The sequence below is a fragment of the Lepidothrix coronata genome, unplaced genomic scaffold, assembly GCF_001604755.1.
Source record: "Lepidothrix coronata isolate B3197 unplaced genomic scaffold, Lepidothrix_coronata-1.0 Scaffold399, whole genome shotgun sequence".
Taxonomy (NCBI): domain Eukaryota; kingdom Metazoa; phylum Chordata; class Aves; order Passeriformes; family Pipridae; genus Lepidothrix; species Lepidothrix coronata.
The window spans coordinates 13,469-39,476 of NW_016690579.1; the positions used below are offsets into that span (position 1 = coordinate 13,469).

Sequence of the window (26,008 nt, forward strand, 5' to 3'; positions counted from 1 at the left end):
AGCGGGAACGGCACGGACCGGGCGGACAGGGGGGACAGGGGGGCCGGCACGGACCGGGGGGGACAGCGGGGACAGCGGGAACGGCACGGACCGGGCGGACAGGGGGGACAGGGGGGCCGGCACGGACCGGGGGGGACAGCGGGGACAGCGGGAACGGCACGGACCGGGGGGACAGCGGGGTCGGTACGGACCGGGAGGGACAGCGGGAACGGCACGGACCGGGCGGACAGGGGGAACGGCACGGACCGGGGGGACAGCAGGAACGGCACGGACCGGGCGGACAGCGGGGACAGGAGGTTCGGTACGGACCGGGCGGACAGCGGGGACAAGGGGGGCTGGTATGGACCGGGGCGACAGCGGGGCCAGTACAGAGCGGGGGGAACAGCGGGGACAGCGGGGCCGGTACGGACCGGGGAGACCAGGTGGGAACGGGGGTGACAGCTGGGACAGGGACAGCAGGGGCAGGGGGGAGACAGCGGGGTGGGGTGGGGGGACACTGGGCATAGGGACAGCGTGGGGACAGAGGGACTGGGGGGAGACACCGGGTCGGGGGGATCGTGCCGATGCGGGAGCCCCGTCCGGGGCCCGGGAATGCCGGGGAAAGGCGGTGGTGTGCGCGGAGCGGGGCCGGGGCGCCCCGGGGGTCCAGCCCCGGGGTCACAGACACCCGAGCGGGCAGGGCATGGCTGGGGCCCGGGCCAGCTGTCCTGGGGGCCCGGGGTATAGACACGGGGAGATTGGACGTGATGAATTAGAGTTACGTGATATCCCCCATCCCTGCAAGCGTCCAAGGAGGTGGGACAGGGCTTGGGGCAACCTCTCTAGTGGAAAGCGTCCCTGCCCGCGGTAGGGGGTGGAACGAGATGAGCCTAAAGGTCCCTTCCAGCCCAGACTGTTCTGTGATTCCACGATCTCCCTGCCTGCACAGTTGCTGAGTGTGTGGTGCCCAGTTCCAACCTTGTGACTGCAGGGAAGGGTGGATCTCTTGGGATGCTCTTCCCTCACTGGGGCCTCTCTTTAAGGAGGGATGATGTTTAGATGAGGACGTGAACCTAAACCTCTGAAAACACAAATTGTTTATGCTACTCTGATACAGATGTTTTGTAGAAATGTGATAGTCACTGTGGCTGGAGGGCTAGAGAAATGCTTAGATATCTTAATTTTATTTAGTGTAGCAGATCACTGATATTCCAGGAAGTCTTTGTATACAGTCGTAGGATTCTGATTTAAAAAAAGGGAAATGAGGGTAGCTCCCTATTTTGTGAAGGTTAAACTAATTCTTTGTAAGTCTGAAAAATGTGGTTTGTTGCAGCTGAAACAGCTTGAAAATCGGTGTCTAAAGAGCTGATTGGAATGGTTTTGGTTCAGCAGAGGTCTGTGTAGGACACTGGAGGAGCCAGGGTGCTCCAGAGGCATTTAAAGACATAGCTCATCAACAGTGGTGCTGCTATTGGTGGTTAGTTTTCGTGCACGCAGAGAGTGTGGATAAAATAGTGAAACAAATCAAAATGTCTAGTAGGTAATTATGTACACTGTGGCTTAAATTGTGTAAGGCACAGATTCCACCCTGTAGGGAAAGCTGTTGGAAAGCTGAACCCCAGTGTGTGCTGTTTGACTGTTGGCAATGATACTCAATTTGGCACAATAATGTGCTGCCCTTTATAAGTGTCACAAATTTCAGGCTCCCCAGGAAAGTAGTTGTGGCACCAAGCCTGTCAGAGTTCAAGGGGCGTCTGGATGATGCCCTGAGTCACATGGTTTAGTTTTGGGTAGTCCTGAGACGAGCAGAGAGTTGAACTCCATGATCCTTGAGGATCCATGATCCTCTTCCAACTTGAGATATTCCATAATCCTGTGTGACAGAGTCCATGTTGACTTAATTTGGGTTTGGATTCCTTGGGACTGGAGAGACAGACTCTGAAGCTGTTGCAATGGCAGCAGATGAGAACCTGTGTGGTGATGTGTCAGTGGAAGATGCAGCTCCAAGCCTGGACAAGCATTGGTTCATGATGGTGGTGTGGGAATAAACCCATAAAACTGAGAATTTTTTGTGTTAGAGTAGGAAATGGGGGCTACAAAAGGAAAGGAATATGAAGCTTTAAAAAAACCAGTGTTTCTTGTGCTACTAAAAAGTATTGGTCTGAACTTACCTGCGTCCCAAAAAGGGAGAGAGAGAGTGGAAAAAAAGCAGGAATTAAATTATGGATGATCTCTCATTTGGAGGTGTGAGCCAGAACACTGTGGTTTGTGCACTGCTGGTGATCCCTGAGGGCTGTGGTTGCAGAGGGTGCTCACACCTCTGTCTGCAGGCCAGCAGGGGCATGGGAGAGGTGGATGGTTCCGTGGGCTGACTGTGTTCATAATACAGCAGCCAAAGGATAAACATTCCTTTTGTTGTTACTTCCAGGGCCTGGGGAAGATGACAACCCTCACACGGCAGGACCTGAACTTTGGGCAAGGTAATGTGTTGTGCTGAGCTGCAGCTGATGCCCCTGTGAGCCTTCTCCTTGGCACTAAGTGTTGTTGGAGGGTTGGTCTGTCCCTAAACTTCCTGCAGCTAAGGGGATGCAGGCGAAATTTATGTACAAAAAAATTATACCTTTAAAAAAAATTCCTCTGAGTCTATGGTATTGCTCTGCTTCCTCCCCCCCTTCCCCCTCCCCTCTTCAGCATTCTTTACTTCTGTTTTCCAGTTGTTGCAGATGTTCTTTCAGAATTCCTGGAAGTGGCTGTTCACCTCATCTTGTACGTCAGAGAAGTTTACCCCATTGGGATCTTTCAGAAGAGGAAAAAATACAATGTACCTGTCCAGGTAGGAGATTTTCCCAGAAGCTGACAGCCACATGGACAAGCAAAATAGCAAGGATCAGTCAACAGTCACTAGAACAAAACCTTATACTCTGGAAGTGATTGTTTTAATGTGCAAACTCATTTTTGAAGGGAAATTAGTTCCTGTCATAAGGGAGAGAGCAGCCCTGTAGCTGAGGATACAGCAGAGCTCATGGAACAAGCAGGTCATGGACAGCAGTAGTAGAAGGCTTCCCCAGCTCTGTGCAGTGAGGTAACAGGAAAGCATGTTTCCTAGGAAATAGGGATGGTTGGAATATGCTGTTCCCCATATGCTGTTGTGGCTGTATATTCCTGATAGACAACACCTGTGTGGGTGCAGTGATCTGCCTCAGCTGATTAACCCTTCCCTGAAAGAATTGCTGGTTTGAATGGGCAACTCAGCATTTTTCACCAGTATTTGAAGCATGACTGGAGTGCCTTGTACACACTGGTGCTTCTGTTTAAATCTCCCCTTTTAGCATTGCCCTGCTTCACATCAAACACAGCTCTGACTGTTCCCTGTGTTTGCTGCAGATGTCCTGCCACCCAGAGCTGAACCAGTACATCCAGGACACGCTGCACTGTGTGAAGCCACTGCTGGAGAAGGTGAGAGCAAGTCAGGGACCAAAGTACTGCAAGTGGCTCTGACAGAAAGTAAGAGAACATAAATACTCTCTTAATTGCAACCTTTATTTACTAATTTACCATATACACTATATTAGCTGATAAAGTTCCTGACAAAACTAAAACCAACACCCGTAACCTTTTCTGGCAGTTGAGGCTTTGCTGCATCTCCTACTTGCACCTGAGGACATGTGTGTGTGTATTTCCAGTTACATCATCCTGCACTCTAACATTCTGCTTTTGAATCCATCCCAGTTTAAGCACCTGTCCTGGCAGAACAATTTGGTTGCTTTTGTAAGAGAAAGGTGTGACCTGTGAAACATTCCAGGAGGCTGCTGGCAGGTTTTGTATTCCTTGCTCTTCACAGACAATCTTAATGCATATTCAGAAAACAGAATTACATCAGCTGTACACTGTGGTTGTACAAAGCTGCTCTGTTTGGCCAATGGTCTGAGTGTTTCTTACCTCCCTCAGTGTCCATCCCTGAGGGATGCAGTGAGATGGCTGCATCTCCTCCTTTGTCCCAAAACAGGATCTAGAGAAACACACAATTTAGCACACCCATCTGTCTCAGCCTTAGCCACAAGCTGTCAGTCTAAAATCCAGCAAGAAATGGCTTTACAAAAGCAATTTTTCTGATTGCTAAGGGTAATCTGAGCTCAAGCTTTGGATAACTGCTTGTGCTGTGAGCCCCAACAAATATAGTGGGAGTCCCAGCTTGTTTTAAGGAAGGGATTTTTCTAATCTTTGTTCTTGCAGAACGATGTGGAGAAAGTCGTGGTTGTAATCCTGGATAAAGAGCACCACCCGGTGGAGAGATTTGTCTTTGAGATCACCCAGCCACCTCTGCTTTCCATTAGGTGAGGTTTCCACTCCTGGTTGCCCATGGCATCCAACATCTGCCTCTGAGGGCTGTTCTGGGAGCAGCTCCAGGCCTTTGCTGCGTGCCAGTAACAACTGCTGTGTCCTCCACAGTTCCGAGTCCCTGCTGTCCCACGTGGAGCAGTTACTCCGTGCCTTCATCCTGAAAATCAGCGTGTGCGACGCTGTGCTGGACAACAACCCCCCAGGTAAATGTCCCTCGGATCCAAACAGCCTCATGCCTGGCGTTGCTTGGCTTGGCCCATCCCCTGGGAGCTGTCCCCTGAGCTGGAACCTGCCCTTTCTCTCTCAGGTTGCACCTTCACAGTTCTGGTTCACACACGGGAGGCTGCCACACGGAACATGGAAAAGATCCAGGTGATAAAGGTGAGTGACACCTGACTGTGTGTGAGAAGCTGCAGAGCAAAGACTGGGCAGAGCAGAGTTTTGTTCTCTCTGAGGTTAAGGCTGACAGATGTTTTGAACATGCACTTAGTGTCATGTGAGGCACTTCACAGCTGTTCTTGAAGTGGGTTAAAATGGTTTGTGCTGGGGAGGTGGGAGCACATCCACCACACACAGCCACAGCTGCAGACAACGGCTGCTTCAGACCCTGAAACAGATTGTAACAACACTCACTGCCCAGTGCCTGATCAGTCACTTAGAAGTGCTCAGACATGTAGAACAGGTATTTGAATTTAATCAATAAAAAGCAGCTCTCATCCCCTGATGATCCTCCTGATTCTGCATAAGGAGCAAGGCAGACTAAGATTCAAGTAACTAGTAGGTTTGGGGGCACAAATAAATATCAGTGTGTATAGATCACTTTCTAAACCAAGATTTATTTTATTTTTTTTTTTTTAAGAATCCTTGCACAGATGCAGGGAAACTTTTTTCCTAAGCCAAGTTATATTATGTGTCCTAAGGCACAATAAATAAAGCTAACGAAGTATAAAATTATTTCAATGGCTCTGTACTGCTTAGAAATGGAAACTGGGAGTGTAGTAGGCCAAGCTTTAAACTTCCAAGGCAGGATGGAAATCCATGCCCCAGGCATTCAGGAGTTGCAGTTAAATGCTGGTATAAGGGACAGAAGAACATGGTAGCTCGTGACAGCTGAGAGTGTATTTTTAAAGAAGTGAGGTGTCCCCTTTGCAGCAAGCAGAGGGTTGACATCATAGTTTGATCCTGTAACTGAAGACAGTTATGCTGAGTCTCAGGGCCAAGTGTGCAAGTGTTAAGTTTTGCTGTTGTGGAAGGTTTGAGTGACCAGTTCCTTCCTCAGCCATTCACTCTCTCATTCACTTAACACTGAGGAAGAGCTCACCTTGCAGCACTGCCAGGCTCTGCCAGTAACACACCTTGTGTTCCTGCCCCCAGGACTTCCCGTGGATCCTTGCTGACGAGCAGGACGTGCACATGCACGACCCCCGGCTTATCCCCCTGAAAACCATGACATCTGACATCTTAAAGGTGAGCAGATCTGACCAAGAGGTGGCTGAACCTGCTGTAGTTCTGAGCTTTGTCTGCTCTCACACCAGCTCTGCAGTTTGCTGTGGGGTGACAACTTTAATACTGCTGAGCAGTAGCTTAGCCTTGCAGGTGTCTGTGCCAGTAATCAAAGCAGGGCAAGACTCCTCATAATAAAATAACCCCCTGGTTATGGGGGGAGGTACAAACCTTTCCTATTCAGCCTGTTGTAGGCTTTTCCCCTTTCTGTACACCAAACAGGACTGATGCTGGTTTCTCTCCTCCAGATGCAGCTCTATGTAGAGGAGCGAGCCCACAAAGGCACCTGATTTCCACTTTTCCTTGCCTTCGAGCCTCATGTGATCTTCCAGTGGAGTAAGATCTGTCACAAACCATACCTTGAGAACCATCTCTTCAGCCAGCCTTCTGGTGAATGTAGAGCAGCTGCTGCCTCTTTATTTCAAGTGCTCTTACCGCTGTATATAGAACTGACTTGGAATGTGGAGCCAGAGCCTGTTCCCATGTTGACTCGTGTGAGAGTGAGTACAGGTGTTGTTACAGTGCATCCCTGGGGAGTCAGTGCTTTGTACCAATCCAGTTCTCACCTGAGGGGGCAGCTCCCTTGCACAGGGGCAGGGATGGACAGCAAGGAGCTGTTCCACGAGAGCAATGGACTCGTGCTAAGGGGGAGTGAGGCCTTATGTAGTGTCTGTCCACTGTGACTGTCCCAAGTAGTCTTCAATAAATATGAAGTTTTACCCCAGTTGAACTGGGCTGAGTCCTGTTCGAACCAGCCCCCCTTCTTAAGTGAGGAAGTATTTTTCTGTGGAGCTTTCACCACTTTTCTGGCACATATGTGGACTCTGTCAGTTCCTAGGAAAGGCTCCCTTTCCATGGGAGACCTCTCACCCACAGGTGGCATTAGCAAGGTGGAGTTTGGTGTAAGAGCCTGCCCAGCACCTCCTGCTTCCTCCAGGTAACAAGTACAAGAACACTGCAGATTGAGGCTGGGCGTTGCTTTAACATTTTATATTGGGTTACACAGTTCAATACAAAACAAGCTCTGCTGTGAACAAGGAAAACAAGCTGCTTGTGTTTGCAGGACAAAGGACACTCACCCAGGGAGTACAGACAAAAAGTGCACCTGAGGCCACCTGGTTACAGTCCTGAGGTAAAGCAAACCATTTTATTGTGCCTTCATAACAACGTGTGGGGCCCAATGGTGATGCTGCTGTTTGTCACACGGACCCCATACCATCCTGCCCAGAACTGGGTGTCCTGCCCTCCGTGCTGGAAAAAGATGTGGCGAACTCCTGCTGGGTAATTCCGGAATGTGTGGGAAATCTGGAGAGAAATAAGAGAGTTCCTCTTAATTTGCCAAACTAGACCCGAACCTCAGACAACTACAGTCTGTGAGTCTTTGAGCTTTTCCTGAGACCAAGATACCTTTCACTGAAAGTGCACCATACCCCTTTTTTGGGGGATGGGGCAGAAAAAGCCTCTCACTCAGCCTTCTGCCCTGAAATGTTCTCTGAGTCAAACTAACAGTAAGCTCAATTATTAGGTGCATTTGTCACATAAGTAACATCTAATGTGGATGTTACTTATGTGGTTGTTACAGAAAATCAAACCAGTTAAACACCTTTAACAGTTTAAGAAAAGTTAAGTCTGCAATACTTGGCCATCCTTGCACAGTAGTTTTGAAAAAAAGGTTTTTGATCTGGAAAAACAGCAGTCTGCTCTTGTGACTTAGTTATTTAGACAAAAACTAGGTGAAACCCAGAAACAATTAAAAAGACTGAATACACAGAAGCCCCGGGGATATTATCTAGAAAATCCTGGGCACCTAAAAAGGAACTTGACTTGATCAGGGCACCACTGCTTCTCTGGCATCATCACCAGCAAGGACTGACTCACTGTATAGAGGAGACTGGAGAGCAAGGTCCACTGGGACTTTTGGCCAAGTAAGACTGGCAAGACTCAAGTGCCACAAAACTGATATAAAGCTCCTGCCCCCGGGGTTGCTGCTCACCTCTCTCCACTTGGCATCACTCCACTGCTCGATGATCACGGGCTCGGGCTCGAACTCGTCCAGGACGATGTAATCAGCCGAGAGCAGCCGCACCCGGAGCTCGTACTGGCACCCGCAGTCGAACCTGGCAGCGTACCTGGGGAGGCAGAGGAACCCAGGGCTGTATGTACAGCCCTCACTTCCCCTTGGGGTTCAAAAACAGTCTCCAAGAAGATCCCTGTCTGTACATGGAAAGGACTGTCATCCCCATAGCTGTGGAGAAGTTCTATAACTTCCCAGGATTGCCACCTCCTTGCACCCCTTTAATAAGCTCAGATGTAGCTTATGCTTTACTTGAGAGCTACAACTCCCAAGGGATAAAGAACTGATTTTATAGCATGAAAAGCTCCACAGGCCTAGCTTAATTCTAGGCCAATACCAGAAATTCTAGTTTTCAGTGCATCCTCTTACCAGTCCTTGACTACAATTTCAGGCCGTATCTCATCCATCAGCTGATCTTGGTATCCTTCGTTCTTCAGAGTAATGAGCTGAGACTTGAGGCATAACCTGAAACAGCCATAGAAATACTCACAGTTCCTCAAAACATCTCTTCCCTCTCACTGTCCATGTCCTTTCCCTGACAGATGTACTGCCTGCCCAGGCATTGAAGGCCCACAAACCTGACCTGGCTAAGGCCTGCCTTTTCCATAGCCAGAACTGGATAAGGAAATGAACTGAATTAGCTTCATCCCCAGATAAAAGGGATAGTTACCTACAAGCAGGATTAAGAGGGGTCCCTGCACTTGTGTACTGGAACAGGAAACCCCTGCCTAGTGCATGTAAAAGCAGCTAATCCTCCTCTGCTGACACTCTGTTTGCATGACACACCTACCACTCCTGGAGGTTCCAGAGCCCTGTCAGGTAAGTGCAGCTGATTATGTTTGCCAGAGCCTTCACCTTTGCCCATCAACTCTGGCAGAGGAGAATTATTGTAACTATAAAATCCACGTGGATGATTTTAACTATAAAAATTACAGTAGGTTCCTGGTAGGGACAGAAAAACTTGGCATATACTGTGACCAATTCTCTCAGCAGTACCCTGTCTCTTTAGACTAATTGGCATAAAGGCTTAATTAAGCTCCTTCCTTTTCCCACAGCTGGGCTAAGGTTCAGTGACCTGCCTCAAGCCTTCTAACCATGGTGCCTGTGCAGACACACAGAGGAAAGGAGGTTTCCCAGCTCCTGATTACTGCAATCCAGTTCTTACCCAAATGAAGTGACAAAGTATTTGTGTACTGTGGGGTCTGGCATCAAATTTCCATGATCTCCAGGCAGATCCTCGATTTGCCATTGATTTCCGTCGTTGCGGTCAATTGTCCAGTGCTGGAATTTCTCTACAAACACAGGTGTCCAAGATGAGGGTTAGGACCTCACTTCAGCTACCAGCAGGAGCTCTGCTTTCATTAAAGAGTCAGCTACAGGAGAATTCTATTAAGCTACGTGGAGTTTTCAGATCCACTGTATTTTTCCTACGACCTGGAAGTGACTCCTGTCATTAGGTTGCTTTTCATGGGGCTGTCAGCAGGTAGCTGTGCCACATCACAAACCCTCTGACCACATCACAAACTCATCGTCAGCAATAAAGTAGAATTACTGTAGTCCTATTAGTCAAGTCTTTGATAACACAAAGTTCTCCAGCTGCCCAAACGTTTACTGCCAATACCCGATAGTTTCATTACCACCTTGTACTTGCTGTGCAAATTAATTGTCACCGTCTGCAGTGCTGGAGCCTTGTGACCCCAGATTTTTCTGGTTGCAACCACAAAGCACTGGTAAATACACACCCGTCTACCTACAGCAGTTCTATTGCTGGTGTTGAGCTGGATCTGACCCAGCAGAGCTCCACCAGCAGCTGGACAGTCCTGCAGCACGAGCAGTTGAGTCATGCAGGATATACTGACTCACTCTGACTTCTCGGAAACTCTTAACTGCTAAAATAACGAAACCAACCTTCAGCGCAGGGGTTTTTGATTAAGTTTCTCTTCAAGTGGCAGAGCATATAGAAGACCCTCCAGTCAGAGATGTTCCTGTCCAGGCTCTGCTGATAAAACCCGTCGCGCTGGCACTTTCTCTTCCAGAGGGTGTTGAGGTCCACCACGTACCGCCACTGCGCGCACACCAGGCGGCAGCTGCGGAGCAGGTCCCGGGCGGGCAGCAGCGACAGCAGCTGCACCAGCACGTCCTCGGGGAGGTCGCCGATGGTTGTCATGGCTGAGGGCGGGGGGGAACCACAGCCCCGGGGCACACACAGGCTCTGCCTAAGGCAGGGGCAGAGCCACGGGCAGCCCGGCGGGCCGGGGCCGCGCAGCTCCGGGTCAGGGCCCCGGCCCCGCTCCGGTACCGACCTGCGCCCTCCGGCCCCGGATGTGCGGGCGCGGCCCTTCCGCGGGGCGGGGGAGGGAGGAGCGCGGGCGGGGCCGCCGGGCTTTATCAGAGCGGCCCGGACCGCCCTCCCCGAACCCGCAGCCTCGTGTCGGGACAGCCCAGCCCGGCCCCAACGCTCCCGCCCAGGTAAGAGCGCTCGGTGTCCCCCCGAGCCCCTGCGGGTGTCCTGGGCTGTCTCCGGGGACAGACGGGGACACGGCACGGGGTGGGCGCTGCCCGCGATGCCGGGACGCGGATCGGTCCCGGCGGGTGATGCGGACCGGTCCCGGAGGGTGATGCGGACCGGTCCCGGAGGGTGATGGGGACCGGTCCCAGAGGGTGATGCGGACCGGTCCCGGGGGAAGATGCGGACCGGTCCCGGAGGGTGATGCGGACCGGTCCTGGGGAGGATGCGGACCGGTCCGGGGGAAGATGCGGACCGGTCCCGGAGGGTGATGGGGACCGGTCCGGGGGAGGATGCTGTGAACTGCGGTGGGAAAGGGAAGGTACCTCCTTCCCTCTCCCGAGTGCGGGGGATCCTCGCTAACGAGGAGAGCGGCGGTGCTCCATCAGCAGGCGGGGCCTCTGAAATTCCTGTAAGAGATCAAACCAGCGAGACTGCTCATGTTTCTGGGGTTTTTTTGGGGTTTTTTTTTTGGTTTTTTTTGTTTTAAATTACATTTTAGCCTTCAGGACTGTGCTGGAGGGTTGGAAGTGGGGAGAATGGGAAATCACTGATGCTATTCCCAGAAAAGCCAGGGAATTTTAAATGACAGTTTGTCCGTGCTGGCTGCAGTGCAGATAGAGAACATACGATGCCCTGCACCTGAACATCTAGATTTAGGATGCTGTTACAGCAGTGACTCTTTATTTCTTCCCTCCCTTGCCAGGTTTGGCACTGCTGTTTTTCTTCAAGTCACATGTCAGGATATTTCCCCTCTGTTCCTGGTGCTCTCCCAGGCTTAATGACTCGTTCCCAAGGAGTTTGGCTGCATCCATGCAGTTCACTGCAGTCTTAGCAGCTTCCCAGCCCCAGGACTCAGCTGACACAACAGCAGTGTCACAGTGCATCCGTCACTGGTGACAGGGGCTCTGAAACTGCACAATCATCTTTCCTTAGTCCTGCAGCACCTGGGCCTCAGGGCAGCAGAGAGCTGTTTGGAGGCCAGAATTAGCACACACTTCTGACTTAATGGCTCGGGTTATGAGGCCAAAGAAAATGGAATATTAGAAAATATCAACCGAGTTATTTTCAGCTATGCACAGACCTGTACTTTATACGAGCTCATGACTAAGGGGATTAAGTGCCAGCCCCCTGAGGGAAAGCCCATCAGATATAGAATGAACCACTGCAAGGGTGGCTGGCAAGATGCTCACTGCTGATATTTGGGTACTGCTCTGCAGCATTTGTTATCAGAGATGTTCCTAAAGGCAGAACAAGCACCCCCTCTGCCTCCCTCTGCAGAAGAAATAATTACTAAGAAGCTGATTTTTGCAGCAGCAGAGATTCTGGAAGGACTGATGCCAGTCTGAGAAACAAACAAGCTGCCCACAGTTGCAGATGTCAAGTACTTCCATTTTATGGGGGGATTTAACTCAGCTTTCACTTATGACATAAAATATTCATCTGCTTCAGCATATTAATGGGTGTCAGGAGGCCCTGAGGTCAGGGAGAAATCTATGGCCCCAAAATCAAGCCTTCAAATAACACACTTACTTTCCCTTTTTTCCTACTGCCTCAGCGTCTGACGCTGCTGAGCCCAGGGATGGAGTCCCTCCCTGAAGCAGTCCTGATCCGAATCCTGGCTGCCATACCTGCCGTGGATCTGGTGCTGGTGTGTCGCCTGGTCTGCTGCCAGTGGAAGAACCTGGTCGATGGAGCTGCACTGTGGATCCTGAAGTGCCAGCAGGAAGGGCTCACTGGGGCAGAGTCAGAGGAGGATGCAGAGAACTGGCAAAACTTCTACTTCCTGAGTAAGAAAAGGAAGAACCTCATCAAGAACCCATGTGGTGAAGGTGAGAGACAAGCACAACCTGCCCCGAGATTTCAGAGAGATAACCAGTCACAGAGAATGGGCATTTCCACTCTTTGAAAGCAGATCTTAGCTGCTGTCAGGTTGCAGAATTTTCTCCTTGCCCAAGAGTCAAATCACTCATTGCACGCAGCCAAATCATTTAATGGGCACGAAGGCCTTTGATAATCAGTCTTTGCAAAGGGCTTTACTTCACATTAGGTTTATATAACCCCTGCAGGGATCCAAATCAAGTTTAAGAGACAAAAATGTCCTTTGCAGAACCCGTCCAGTGCCGTAGTGGTCGTGGCATCTGTTTCTGTATTGCTTCTTGCCAAACCATGACAGGAGAGAGGAAGCCTTTCTCTGCTCAGGGGCCTGTCTGCCCTCAGCTCACCAGCCCTTCAGGCTTCTTTCCTTGGAGCAGCTCAGGCAAATCGTGTTTTTCCCCTCCCCACAGAGTCCACGTACCCCACGTGCCATTATTCTGGATCCATGAGCTTCACTTCCCAGGGCTGCAGTAGCAATAAGCAGCAGTAAACAAGCCTCACAACCCAAGCAGCAACAATTTCACACATCACAGACCAAAGCAATATCAACACAGTTTCTCCATTTGACTCTGCAAGCTTTTCCAACATCCAGGCTCCCTCTGGCTAAGACCAGAAAAGCCCTATGTTTAAGACCTTACTGCTTCTGAAAATACCACTTAGAGATTTAGAAAACAGAAATAAAGCAATCAGCATCTCTCCCCAGGCTGTTTCTGTCTTGTGACCACTGGAAGTGCTGATACACTGTTCAGAATACCTAAATCCTTTCCCTGGAGTACTTCCTTAGACAAACCTACAACTACACAGCCATTTTGCTGGGGAATGTTAAAGTTTGGTAGTACTAAGCTCAGCCAGACTAAAGGTTTTTGCCTGACCTCTACTTAACATATCCGTGGTCTACATACAAAATTAGTGCTGTGTGTAACACTGAGCCTTCTCAAGCCAAAAGAAGGTTCCAGTGGGAGATGGTCAGGTTCCTCAGGCCCACAGAAACTAAGACTCATCCAAGTCTCTTCTCTGCCATTTGCAGAAGACTTGGAGCACTGGGGAGAGGTAGAGAATGGAGGTGATGGCTGGAAAATTGAAGAGCTCCCAGGGGACTTTGGAAAAGAATTCCCTAGTGAAGAAGTCCATAAATACTTTGTTACATCTTATGAGTAAGGCTGCTTTCTTCTCTTATTTAGGGAAGGGAACATTTTTGGTTCCCCCAGTCCCAGGAGAGACCGTGATACCAATAACATCTTGTCTTTCAGATGGTGTCGAAAGGCTCAGGTCATTGACCTTAGGGCTGAGGGCTACTGGGAAGAGCTGATGGACACAACCCAGCCTAAAATTGTGGTAAGAGACTGGTAAGTAGCAAGGATGCCTCAGAAGGCAGGCAGAGAGCCAAGAAAGAAAAGGAAGGGCAGGGAAGGCACGTACCTCATATATACTGGGCCTTAAAACCTCAGCTGCCAGGATGCCCTGGAAGTGGAACAGGGCTCACAGGCAGCTCCCACAAGCTTCAAAGTGTTGGTGCACGTGAACTCCAGAGCCCCGGTTCCTGTTGTGAATGAGGGGAGGTGGTGGGCTGGGGCAAGAACCATTTCCACCTCAAAGCAAGGCCCTTGGTGGGAGTGGAGAGCCCGTGTTCTGGCTCTCTGCAGAGCTGCCAGGCGGTGCCAGCAGCGGGCTGTCCCTGCAGGTACGCGGGACGCCGCGACGCCGGCTGCCTCTACGAGCTCTGCGTGAAGCTGCTCTCGGAGAACGAGGATGTGCTGGCTGAGTACAAAAGTGAGACTGTTACCATCCCACAGGACAACGATGGCAGCTGGACTGAGGTGAGTTGCAGCCTCAGAAGGTGACACCCAACCTGCATGAATTGGGAATATTTTGAAGCAGAGGGAAGCAGGAAAGTTCTCCTGGAGGAGGAGAAGGCTCTGTCACGTGTTCTCTGGAGCCATGATCCTGTGATTAAACAAAGGGATTATACTGGGAGGCTACCTTGCAGGAAACTTGGAAACTTGCTGAGTTACCACTGCAGGTATAAAGTGAAGGAGATGTCCAAGTGGGAGAGGTTCTGAAAGAAATAATGGGATCAAAGCTCCTTCCACTGTAAATGTCCCCGTTGTTACCCAGCCTGGCAGGTGTTACTGGGGCTGTGGGGCTGAAGGCTCTGTGCACTGTAGGTTCACGGTGGTTTGATGCTTACCAACAACCCTTTTTGTCTCTTGTCCCCAAGATCTCCCACACCTTTTCCAAGTACGGGCCCGGGGTGCGCTTCGTGCGCTTTGAGCACGGCGGCCAGGACACGCTGTTCTGGAAGGGCTGGTACGGTGCCCGTGTCACCAACAGCAGCGTGACAGTGGAGCCGTAGCCATGCTCAGCTGGGGCCTGCATGCTGGAGCTGACTTCCCTCAGGGCATCCCACGGCCTTTGGATGGTCTCTGCATGGTGCTGCTTCTGGCTGTAGAGCATTAACGCGCCTGCAAGACGCCGGGAGCCAGCGCCCAGCCTTCCTCAGGAGGACTGTGCAAAGAGTGGGGATGGATCTGAGATTGCACCACAAGGCTCAGCCTCACCACTTGCACTGATGTTCTCCATCAGACGGGAGATGACCTAAAAGTCCTGCAGACCTTCTCTCCTGAGCCATTAACCCCAAGCCAGACACCCCTCCTGCCTGCTCCCAGACTTGGGCACTCCTTAACTTAGAGGGGCACTTAAGGCATATTTTCTGGAGGTGAAGAGTGGAAGAAAGTAGGAAAGAAAAACATAGACCTTGTGCCTGAGAACGTACCAGGGAAACCCAGAGCCCTGTCACAGCTCTGTCACCAACTGCTTCCATGGCCTGCAGTGAGAACCTTGGCTTCTCCCATTTACAAACAATAGATGTCATTGCTTACCACAGAGGGGCTCTAGCTTGGCTGCCAAGTGCTATTAGTTTAATTTTTAGTGATAATGCAAAACAAGAGGGATTGGATCCTTTTCCCTTAAACTGTTCCCAGTATCCATTTATCAAGGCAAGTGTTGGGAACAGAAACCTGTCTGGTGTCCAACCCTGGGGCTTCATTTGGCTCCCTCAGACAGATGACAACTGACAGTAATTGCTGGGAGAGAGAGAGATATGACAACAACTTAAGGAAATAGGTAAGGAAAAATTGGGGGTGGGGTCCAGGAACAAATGAAAACAAACTAACGTGCCCCTCCCTGGCCTCTGCATGCTTTGTGCAAGTGTTTGGTCACCCAGCCTGACCCTGCAGGGAGGAGATACCCTGCACACACAAAGCTGTTTTGCCTCACTCCATCTCTGCAAGAAGTATCTGTCTGCCTCCTCCATGTGTTCACTGACAAGACAGCACTTCACTCTCCCACTTGTGCCTCTTGATATCACTCAGGGCTGTGAATCCCCATCCTGAACAGACCCCTAAGCTCTCCTGAGCCAAGCCTGTCCCTGTAGTTATCCCCCTCAGAAGAGCATCCCCTAACAGAGCTGCTGTTGCCTAGAGAAGGCACTTGTATTTTTGTGTCTCTGTCTGTCTTACCTCCCCGGGCTGCCACTTTGCATCCAAGTGCCCCTTTACCTGAGCAGTGACTGCTCCTGCCTGCAGCCAAAGGAGAGCTTCCCCCTGGGCACTGTGCACGCTGCTTCCCTGGGCTCCTGCAGGGCTGCCCCTGGGTGCCCCGGGCACACAGGGCTCCCAAACCACGGCCACGCTGTGCCAGAGCCCAGGCAAACCTAATAAAGTGACACAGCTGTGTGTGGATCTTCCCCTGTGTGCTGGGTGTCTGTGTCCTGTGTTCAAGCACATGTTCTCTGTTTAGTTATGTGGAGCCACATCAGCCAGTCCTACCCAAAACCAGGAGTCATTGTACCTTGTGTGGTACCACGAGTGTCCCTGGAAGAGGAACTGCTCTGTTCCTCAGTCCAGCAGCCTGGACCCATTAGAAATGCTCCATGTGCAGCAGGTCTGCAGTGCAACAGCAAGCAGAAGTGAACTTAAAGCACAGTGAGAATTCATGCAAGGCACAGAGAAGGCCCAGGAGGGCTCCTACAAAGCCCAGTCCTGCCAGACACCCTCCAGGTCAACAGTCACTGGCTCTACTGTGAGCTCAGCCTTAGCTCTGACCCAGGAGGCACCAGAACCAGTTCACAATTTACCTCTTTCCCCCGCATCCCCCCTGCACACACGGTCACACAACTGCTGCTTTATTCACCACAGCCTTTAGTGCAGCTGACTGGTTAATCTTCAACTCGCTGCCAACTTTCTGCCCCACAGAAGAAGCCAGCCCTCCATCTGTCCCTAAGGAATCAGTGCAGCGAGGGGATCAATATTCCACATCTTGATGCAATTGTTAAACTGAACCTTTCCTAATCCACCATCTCAGAGTCAGGATAAACCTCAGGATTAAGCCTTCGGATATTGTGGCCCTTGTACTTAGAGGGTAGGGCCGTGGTCCCCACTTTGGGCTTATCTAGGCTGAGCCACTAAACACACAAAGCCTCCCCAGCAGCTCTGTTACCATGAACAGCTGCCTGGGGGCTTACCCTCCTCATGCTGTTCATGTTGGCTGTCAGGGGCATCTTGCAGAGCTGTCCTGACCTTCCCACTCCCTCAGAGAGGTGCTTTCCAAGGAACTCAGTGCCTGCAGCCTCCCTGCAGGGAACAGCCACCTCTGTCCCCCAGTGCTGCTCCCCAAAGTCACTGCTGACCTCAAGGGAGCCATTACCCCTTGCATTCAGCCACATCAGTCAGAATCCCAAAGCAAGTGAGTGTCTGGGCACATGGGGAAAAAAAATCCTGCTCACATTATAAATAGTTTGTTCCAAATGCCTTTTGAATTTTGATTAAGTACCAGAAGTGTGAACACACTGAGATCTGCATTGCACACGTACATCCAATTCCAAACTGTCTGTTCACCTGTCAGAGATGGGTAATGGGCTCTCACATGTTCCAGACTTCATGGAAATTGAGATGATACAATTTCATGGGATTACAGAAAGTCAGTGCAACTGTGACAAAAGGGCTTGGATGTATTAAATCTCCCAGCCACTGCAGGGCTCTGTTACAGCTTCAATGCCAGTTCTTTCTGCTTTCTGCTGTGCCAACACCAGCAGGCAGCTGTGTGACACTGCACAGCAGCTTTTGGGAACACTGGTGACCAATGCAGACACATGCTGTACAGACAGGAAGATCTCTGACCCCAAGTAATTTATAATAGATATTCTCAACCCCCAGATTCAGAGTATTTAGAAATCTGAGCATTAAAACACAAAAACTGAGTGCTGCTGGAGCATTCATGTTGTAGAAAAAAAACCCCCAAAAACAACCAAACTGAAACCACACAAAAGGGTCCCCTCCCAGTCCCAGTTACAGCAACAGGAGCTGCAGAAAGGGCTCCTGTTCCCTTTGCACATCAAACCCACAGTGCACCCCAGCACTGCTGAGCTACACCAAACACAGAATGGAACTGTCCTCCAAACACCCCACACTGGAATGGACCAGCTGGATGAAGAGAACTGGAGAGTTGAAGACACAAACCCTTCACTCTTGGCCAAGACACCACATGAACACACCTCTCACCTTGGCTGCTCCAGTACTCAGAGGCACCAAGAGAAGCCCTAGTAGAGCACAACACACAGCCCTGTCCTGCTCTCACCAGTCCTGGGTAGCCACCTGCACCTTGGTGGCTGCAGTTGCATGAGATGCCACTGTAATTTTTCTTTTCTACACAGCCCACCACAGCTGGTCCTGGCTATAAATGTCATTATAATACGGCCAAAAATACTTAAAAAGCGGTTGCTTTGGGGTTTTTTATTCTCAACAGCTTCTATAGCAAGTTTCTTGCAGAGGAACAGAACAGAGCAAGATGGGGCCCTGGCAAGGAAGTACTATCATACATCTCTTGTCGAGTCTAATTGAATTTTTCTATATGAAGCATCTATTATTGCCCACCTGGGGGGCTGTGGACAGATGGAGGAGTTTTCTCCCCCACCAGGCAATTCAAGATGGGATGGGAGAGATGGGGGAGAAAATAAAAATAATCTATCTGACAGTTCCCTGTTGCTTGCAGCCCAGCTGTTTTAGCCAGTTGTAAAAGGGAGGATGGCTTAGGAGCTTGATTCCCTCTAAATCAAACAGCTTGTAGAGGCTGGGAATGGCACTTCCTGAAAGACAGGACAGCAGAGCATCAGTCACTCCTGCAGCAGAGACATTTGGCCTAAAGCTGCAGCTGAGATGAGTAGGGTCACAAATGGGACTGAAAATCAAGGACTTATCCTTGCCTGTCAAGAGCAGAACTCCCCTCGAGAACTGGAAAGCGCTGGGCTGGTGTTCCCTGGGGCACACACCTCCCTCTGCGGTTCAGGCACAGCCACTCCCTCACCTCCTCCACTGCTGTCCCACACCACACACACACCTGGGGGGCAAAAGAGTGCACGTGTGAGCAGCCCCGGCACTGAGCTGACCCGATCCCTGCTTCCCCTTCCATCCAGCTGGCTCCTCCCGATGTCCTTGGGCAGCGACTGCCCTGCCCTCCGTCTCCTTACCTAGTAGGGAAAGAAAGTGCTTTCCTGCTGGGGAACCCCTTTGGAATTACGGGGTAACAGTGAGTTCAGCCGGGAAGCCTCACAGAAGCTGGAAAGCACAAGGACAGCCCGAGAGAGCCGAGCTCCTGACACAGCAGCCTGCGAGCAAAGCGAAGGGTCACGGACAACCAGAACACGCACGGTGCCGGTGGGTGAGTGCGGGACGGATGTCCCAGGAGCAGGAGAGCCGGGCACAGCCGGGCAGGCAGGGCAGGCAGGGCGGGCAGGACAGCAGCGCGGTCCGTGCCCCGAGCGCGGTCCCGCGGCGGGGACAGCAGAGGGCACTCGGGCTGCAGGCAGGAGCCCGCGGGGCTCCCTCCGTGCCGAGAGAGATGCACAGGGGATGTAGAGGGACCGCCCTGGATGCTGCGTTTGTGGGCCTGTGTCTGAGCTCTTGCACCTTGTTTCTTCTTCTGGCGGCAGCTCAGGCACGAGGGAGCGTTTTCTCCTCGTCCTGTTGCCGTGCCTGGCTCGGTTTGCAGAGCAGCCTTTGCTGTGCAGACCCTAATGCTTATCCCTGCCATCGGAGACGCCCCACACACATTTTGGAAGCACAGTTGCCCCCTGGGCAGCAGACACAGCACACCTCTCTTGGATGCTGGCAGCGTTTTCGGCTGTAATGACTGATCAGAGTAGTGAAAGCTGCCTGAATGCAGATGAAGGCCTTTCAAATTCGATTGGAAGCAGCACAACTTGCTCAACACTATCCTAAAGCATTGATTTATTATCAGTATCACTCAAATCAGTAACATGCCTTTCCTTGCAGAGTATCTCTAATCCAGCCATGAGTCTCAGAAGAGTCACCCAGAGCAGCAGGGTTGTGTCCCCACGTGCACCGTGCCCAGGCACACACGGTCTCCTGCCACCCTCCCTGCACACGGAGCTCAGCAGCCCTTCCCAGGGAGTCAGGAGTCCCAGGGACATCCCACATGCCCTTGGCTGACCTCCCCTGCAGGCACTCAGAGCAGCTCATCTGGAGCTGGTGCCTGTGCAGACCCATTAACCACAGTGCAATCAGTGCTCCCAGAGCGGCAGAGAGGCTGCAATAAAGTCATATGAGAGCTCATTGGACTGATGGATGGTGGGGAAACAGCTCCCTGCAGCAGGAACGGGGGCACTGACAGGGAGGGGAGCAGCTTTGGCAGCGAGGAGCCTCCCACTGAGCACCTTGAGGATGTAGGTACCATGTCCAGAAGCACTGAAATGCATCAGGGTACATAAACCCTGGTTTCCCTGAGCACAGAGCTCCTTCTCTGTAGAGGAAGGGTGATATCAGAGCTCTGCCACTTGCAATCCCTGCAAAAGGTCCTGAAGTCAAGCAGTGCTGTTTCCACCTCACCACACACCGTGCAGCTCCTCTCGTTAATATTGACACACAAAGTGTTGCAAAACGAAGCAGATAAAATCCTGATCCAGATATGAGTAATGACTTTGCATTTTTTTGTAAATTAAACCTAATCTTGTGTTGACTTGTGCTATACAAGGAGAAATAATGAAACAGATTAAGATGAGATCTTGTTCACTCTTGCTGAACAAAAGCCAATTAATTGCCAGCAGGATTATCGTGAAGTCTTTCTCAGACAAACACAATCAGGTGGAGTCTGGGTGCTGGTGCAGGAGCTCTGCTTATTGGAGCGATAACTCTGCCTGGACGGAGGAAAACACTGCAAACACTCAGTTAACCACATGGACACTCCTGCCTTGCTTTTCCTCCAGCCTCTCTTGCCAATTTGCACAGAGAGAGATGCTTTAGAACCAACACACACCTCCAACCACACCCCCCAGGCTTGTCTGCTCTAATTCCCCTTCTGTTCAAGGCAGACCCCTCCCCACACTCCCAGCACTCCTAACACAGATTCACCCAGACTTTTTTCAAAGCTTTCTGGCTCGGAAGGCTTTACCATCTGCAGATCCTTTCTGCAGTCCTTGACTGTGCTGAGATGTTTCCTCTCTGTTATCCACACAAAATCCCTGCTCCAGTCGCTCTGCTACTCGCCTGGTCCCCAGCAGAGCCACCTTCTACCCATCTGTCTGCCATGATGACAAGCAAAGAGATTGTTCCTGCCTCTTTTCATCTGTCCTTTTTCCAATATAAAACAGAAGTTTGGGGAAAATCAAGGACTGTAGGGAAAGGATCCAATGTCATCACTCCCCCAGAAAAATGAGGGAAGGCTTGGCACAAGGACTGACTATGGGACTTGATGAAAGACTTCAGCACTGCAAGGCATGGCACTGGGGAGACACCCATGCCCTGCTGGGCACAGTCACCACTGTGTGGGAGCCCTGAGCCCTGAAGGGTGGTGGTACATCACAGAAACAGCTGGCATGGAGCAGCAGATCCTGGTTCTAGCTGGGAAGCTCCAGGGTAGGAACAGAAACCAACACCAGCACGTCTGGAAAAAGGAGAACAGCTGTGTTGAACTCACTGCCCCACCCCAAAAGTGAAGCTAAAAGCCACCCTACCCTGCCAGCTCAGGGCAATCCCCACTTTTGTGATGGCACCAAGAGCTCCACACATCCCACCAGGGGAGGAATCTCTAGCAGCCAGAAATAAAAGGCATTGAGTGAATTTGTGAACAATTTACTTGGAGAAAACACTTCTTACTTTCACACCAGGTTAAAAAAAAATAAGAAGTAAAATTAAACCCTGTCAAAGCCTGCAGCACTGGCATTGACAGACAAAAATGACTTAAGAGAAAAAAAAATGGGCAGGGAAAGTGATTTTCTTTGCCTGCATTGCCAGGGGAATTAAATCTTGTTTTTTTCCCCGTCACCACCAAGTGGAATAATCCAATATATTAAAGTTAATGTGCTTCTTGTATTTATTGCTGTGTATTTGACCTAACAGAATTTTATTCCTACATTAAGAATAAAACCATTCCGGAAGGCAAGCTGCAAAGCTCTAGATCAATTACCACCTTCTCCAACAGCTGAAAAGTGAGTTATTTCTTGTAAGGGGGGGGAAAAAGTAGAAAATAATAATAAAAATAAGAAATCCTTTTCCCTGTGCAGAGAGTTCTGCACTGCAGATCTGGTGGAGTTCGGCAATATCGAGTTTGGTTTCTAAGCAACATTTTAAGAAATCAGGCAGCAGCCCCAACCACCCCTCTCAGATGTTTGTGTCCCCCATCCTGCACAGCACACACTCGGGTACCCACCATCAGTGGGGACCAAATCAGGTTCAAGTGCACCCAGCAGTGACCTGTGCAAGGCAGCTCTTGCTGGTGAGCAAACACCGTGGGCACAAAGTCATGGAACACAGCACTGGGGTGTGAGAGAGCCAGGCAGAAGGGCACAGAGGCAGGGGGAGGACTCACTGATCCCAACCCACTGAAATACTTATGAAAACACTCCTTGTACCCTGCCCTGGGACAAGCCTGCTGCCCTGTCTGGGAGGGGTTTGGACCAGCACACACAAACTGCCCCTCCTGTCTCACTGTCTGACACTTTGCTCGGGGGGGTTCACTGGACACCCAGTTCTGGGGATCCCCAGAGGCAACACCAGCTCCTCTGTGACACCTCGGGGGGCTGTTTACTGGAATGTCTGAGGTGAGACCCCTCAAACCAGCCTTTCACAGAGAGCAAGGAACACCAATCCTTGCTGATGCCACCGTTTGTCACGGCCTGGGCTGAAAATGTGGCACATTTGAAGAAGCACAGGATTTCTCTAGACATTCCAGTGTTAGCGGGTTTTATGAGGAAAACCAGATAAAACAAAGGAAATGATACTGTTTTGTTGCCACTGGGTGTTTCAGCTGGAAGAAATGAGAGGCTGCTGTAATGGTTTGACATGCTCCTCACAGGAAGGGAGATCCTGCTCACAGTCATGAAGGTCAGTGCTTCTGTTCTTAGCAGAGAGTTTGGGATTCAGTATGGATGGAAAAGAGGTGGGGGAAAGGGGCTCTGGTAAGCCTAAAAGGCAAGATCATATTTACACACAAAAAAAGCATAGGATGCATTAATTCCTGACCTATATCTAGACAGTGCTTGCTCCAGGAACATGAGCCATGATACTCCCACGTGCTTATGCACTATTAGCAGATTTTATTGTCTTCCATGAGCCATTATTGCTATTTTAGCACAGGGATGGCAGAGACATAAGCCTGCCTTGGAGTCCCTGAGGCAGCCTGTGAGCACAGCCAGGAACTCCAAGCCCACATTTCCTGAACCACACTGCCTCCCCATCCAAGCCTCACTCCCTGCTTTGTACAGCCTCCAACACAGCCATGGCTGCTTGGAATAAAAGTTTGGACACAGTCAGCACACATTCAGAAAAAGTACTTCAACTGTTACGACTTCAATAAGACAAAGCCATTCCTCTAAGCAGACAGGGCTAACTCAGGTTTTTATTCTCCCTCATGCTATCACAGGAAGGACAGAGTTTTAGGCACTTTGAACAGAAGGAACTAGGAATTACTACACATGCATAAGTTTCAGTTACATTTAACTGTGACCTTCAGCTCAATTGCAACCAGTAAATCTGAGCAAACTAGTCTTTTTAATAACTTCTTGGAAGGGCTGTACAACTGGTTTGTACATGCAGCCCTAACGCTCACTTGCCTGGGAATTTTTAAATTATTGATCAGGACAAGAGCTCTCCCTTCAAGCATACTCCATCTAATCCTTTCATTTACTGTGCTTTTTGCCTGCATGCAAAATGAATGACATTTCATCTCATTTCCAAGTCACTTCCATGACATTTGCAGTGTCAAGGTCTACCTCCCTCAACAACACTACCCAGCTGGTGTCAGATGGGGAGGCACAGGAGCTCTCCCTCCCCAGCACGTCCTGCTGCACACCTGAGGGGCAGAAAGTGCTGGAAGGGTTGTTACATCCACCAGGCAGAGAAACAGCCAGGAAATACCCTGGGGTGCCCAGAGAGTGTCTGACGTGTGAGGCTAAAAAAAGGCCCACGCTGTCAGAGAGTGGTGCAGTGCTGACAGTGATACCTGTGGAGGCACTGAAGCCCATCCTGTCCTGCCCTGCCCTTGGGTCAGTGCCAGTGAACACCCTGAGCCCAGAACTGCCAGGCTTCAGCTTCAGCCACACACTCTGGCTCTCCTCCCTTATGGGTGACACTCGTCAGCAACGCTACAACCCCCCCTTACACACACACGAGGAGCAGCTGCCTGAAGAGACCTCTGAACTGCCTGAATAATTTAATCATTCCCATTTCCCTATCTCCCCACGCTGCAGCCTGGCCAGGTAACCCGAGTCTCCAGAGGGTGTTAGAGCGAGAGGCAGAGGTGCTGCTGTTTTCCTAATGGCTTGTAAGCCATGACCAGAAACCCCAGCCAAGCTCTTCCAGGCTGCTTTCAAACCCTTCCTTCACATTTGCTCCTTCCTAAGTGTCATGATCTTGTGTATGGGGAGGTGGGATAGTCAGGCTGGGAGCAATTCCTGCCCAGATGAACTGCTGCCTTCCTTTGGACTGTGAATATATGTTCCATGCCTCAATTCACTTTGCTGCTCTGGTGTTTCAGAAGTGTTCAGGAAGCTTTCCTGGGAACGAGCCCTGCTGAGCTGTGCACAGGCAGAGCTTGCACAGCAAGCACGAACCAGAGCAGACAGAGCACAACAATGGGATGTAATGTATAACAGCCTGAGCATGTCCACAGGGACACATACAGAGACCCACACAAAGGGCCACAGTGTCTCCTCTCTGTCCTTAGTGTCCCAGAGAAAAGGCTCTGCTCCAGACACTGCCCTGCTTGCAAGGGCAATGCCACAGGGTGTTCCACAGTGATGCCTGCTGTGCAACTCACACCCTCTGATCCACTCTGCCCCCCACAGCAGTGATCATTCCCCTCTCTGGGTCTTACCTTCAGCCCTGTTCATCACCCCCCAGCCTGGCAGGCTCCCACAGAACGCTGGTCTTCATCAATATTCACAGCAGCAATTCCCTGGCTCATCCACACAGGTAATCAGGAGTCTGAGGTTGGGCTCAGAGACCACAGAGCCCAATTAAATACTTGACACTATCACAACCCACCCCCCCAGAAACAGCCGTGGAGAAATTACCCTGTGTGTACCTGCAAATCACTAGATAAGGATGAACAGCACCTTCAGGAAACAGCAAATGCCCCTTAAAAAAAACCAGCAGGCACCTGTGTTTGTTCAGAGTGCTAGGGCTGGAGAGAGGGAGATAAAAGAGCAAAACTCCAGTGAGAAGCAAACTCAGTGTTCTCCTGGCATGTGCAGGGATGTGAGTGAATGGGACACACACGGAGACAGGTCACTGTCTCATTCAGGCACCCCAGCCCAGAGCAGACAGGACATGGTGGCACAGACCAGCCTGTGATTATCAGAGAGCCCAGAGGGGGCAGGAACACGGCCCAGACTGTGCCTGATGATCCAGGAGTGACACTGTGGCAGGGCAGGGATCCCACACACCACAGCTCTGACCAAAGAATCTGATGGTACTGCCTCAGTATCCTGGGTGCTTTGGGGACTGGTATCCCCAAGAGAGACCCAGTCCCAGGCCAGGACTTCTTCCCAGCCTGGTCACCGGGGCTTTTGTGCATCCCACAGCAGTTTTCTCACCCCCTGCTCCCAGCCAGGGAAGGAAGCACATGATAGACATCAAGGACAGCTTCAGTACCAGACCACAACCATCAATCACATCAGGAGTCAACTGACACAGACTCCACTGGGGCATTCATTTGCCACCTGGAAATCTTTTAACCACAATTCTGAAGACTGTATAATGACAGGGATGTTTCTTTACACTGTCTTTCTCAGGAATTAATTCCAGCAGCTTCATTATAAAGAATAAATAACAAAGGTACATGGCAAAGGACTCCTTGAAAGTCCAGGGGAAGAAACTTCTCCTGCTCCTAAAGAGATCCTAAATTAAAAAAAAAAAAAAAGAAGAAAAAAAAAAGAAAAGAAAAAAAAGTGTAATGCTCCTGAAGAGATCAGTAAATAATGAACAGGAAATCTTTCCCCCTGCACTAAGTCAGTGGAGCTCCATGAATAATTCACAGCTGCTAAGGTGAAAAAAATGAATAGAAATGCTTTCCTGCCTCCTGGGCCCTCCCTCCAGGACTAGCACAGCTGAGCATGGAGTTTTTTCCTCCTAGAAGTTAAGAAAAAGACTCCTGAACACCTCTGGGCTGCTGGATTCGATATGTTGCTCTGCATGGTTTCCCTTGAACATGTAATT

At 50.6% G+C, this 26,008-nt stretch overlaps 3 protein-coding genes and 1 long non-coding RNA gene across 7 annotated transcripts in view; 2 read left to right on the plus strand and 2 right to left on the minus strand.

The window, feature by feature from the left end:
• MAD2L2 (MAD2 mitotic arrest deficient-like 2 (yeast)) overlaps positions 1-6,571 on the plus strand; it is a 6,744-nt gene extending 173 nt beyond the window's left edge. For 2 of the 4 annotated variants that reach the window (XM_017839327.1, XM_017839324.1), the window contains exons 2-9: positions 2,408-2,459; positions 2,694-2,812; positions 3,364-3,435; positions 4,213-4,313; positions 4,429-4,523; positions 4,628-4,701; positions 5,695-5,787; positions 6,072-6,571. In XM_017839327.1, coding sequence (XP_017694816.1) covers positions 2,420-2,459; positions 2,694-2,812; positions 3,364-3,435; positions 4,213-4,313; positions 4,429-4,523; positions 4,628-4,701; positions 5,695-5,787; positions 6,072-6,113 — 636 coding nt within the window. In that variant the 5' untranslated portion in view covers positions 2,408-2,419 and the 3' untranslated portion in view covers positions 6,114-6,571. Of the gene's footprint in view, positions 1-57; positions 84-242; positions 266-2,407; positions 2,460-2,693; positions 2,813-3,363; positions 3,436-4,212; positions 4,314-4,428; positions 4,524-4,627; positions 4,702-5,694; positions 5,788-6,071 lie in introns of those variants that run through there. The other 2 variants (XM_017839325.1, XM_017839328.1) reach the window with 2 other exon arrangements.
• A 371-nt stretch (positions 6,572-6,942) lies between these two features.
• Positions 6,943-10,192, minus strand: LOC108509755 (F-box only protein 6-like). Its single transcript, XM_017839329.1, has 5 exons — positions 9,806-10,192; positions 9,063-9,189; positions 8,267-8,362; positions 7,817-7,952; positions 6,943-7,128 (listed from the first exon to the last, which is right to left on the minus strand). Exons 1-5 carry the CDS (start codon positions 10,062-10,064, stop codon positions 6,982-6,984), a joined length of 765 nt encoding a protein of 254 aa, XP_017694818.1. The 5' UTR covers positions 10,065-10,192; the 3' UTR covers positions 6,943-6,981.
• A 116-nt stretch (positions 10,193-10,308) lies between these two features.
• On the plus strand, positions 10,309-16,025 carry FBXO2 (F-box protein 2). The gene is made up of 6 exons (XM_017839322.1): positions 10,309-10,366; positions 11,962-12,235; positions 13,309-13,435; positions 13,532-13,627; positions 13,963-14,098; positions 14,500-16,025. Exons 2-6 carry the CDS (start codon positions 11,986-11,988, stop codon positions 14,632-14,634), a joined length of 744 nt encoding a protein of 247 aa, XP_017694811.1. The 5' UTR covers positions 10,309-10,366; positions 11,962-11,985; the 3' UTR covers positions 14,635-16,025.
• The window catches only part of LOC108509750, a 55,007-nt gene continuing 39,676 nt past the window's right edge, over positions 10,678-26,008 (minus strand). Inside the window, exons 3-4 of the long non-coding RNA XR_001878696.1 lie at positions 12,035-12,189; positions 10,678-10,813 (exon numbers count right to left, since the gene is read on the minus strand). This is a non-coding gene — a long non-coding RNA (uncharacterized LOC108509750). The remainder of the gene's footprint in view (positions 10,814-12,034; positions 12,190-26,008) is intronic.

Coding starts and splice junctions, on each gene's coding strand:
- LOC108509755 (XM_017839329.1), bottom strand. CDS start 10,064: ATGACAACCATCGGCGACCTCCCCGAGGACGTGCTGGTGCAGCTGCTG. Junction 8,363..9,062: donor TACTTTGTCACTTCATTTGG/GTAAGAACTGGA, acceptor TGGCTGTTTCAG/GTTATGCCTCAAGTCTCAGC. Junction 7,953..8,266: donor GAAATTGTAGTCAAGGACTG/GTAAGAGGATGC, acceptor CTGCCTCCCCAG/GTACGCTGCCAGGTTCGACT.
- FBXO2 (XM_017839322.1), top strand. CDS start 11,986: ATGGAGTCCCTCCCTGAAGCAGTCCTGATCCGAATCCTGGCTGCCATA. Junction 13,628..13,962: donor AAAATTGTGGTAAGAGACTG/GTAAGTAGCAAG, acceptor CTGTCCCTGCAG/GTACGCGGGACGCCGCGACG. Junction 14,099..14,499: donor ACGATGGCAGCTGGACTGAG/GTGAGTTGCAGC, acceptor CTTGTCCCCAAG/ATCTCCCACACCTTTTCCAA.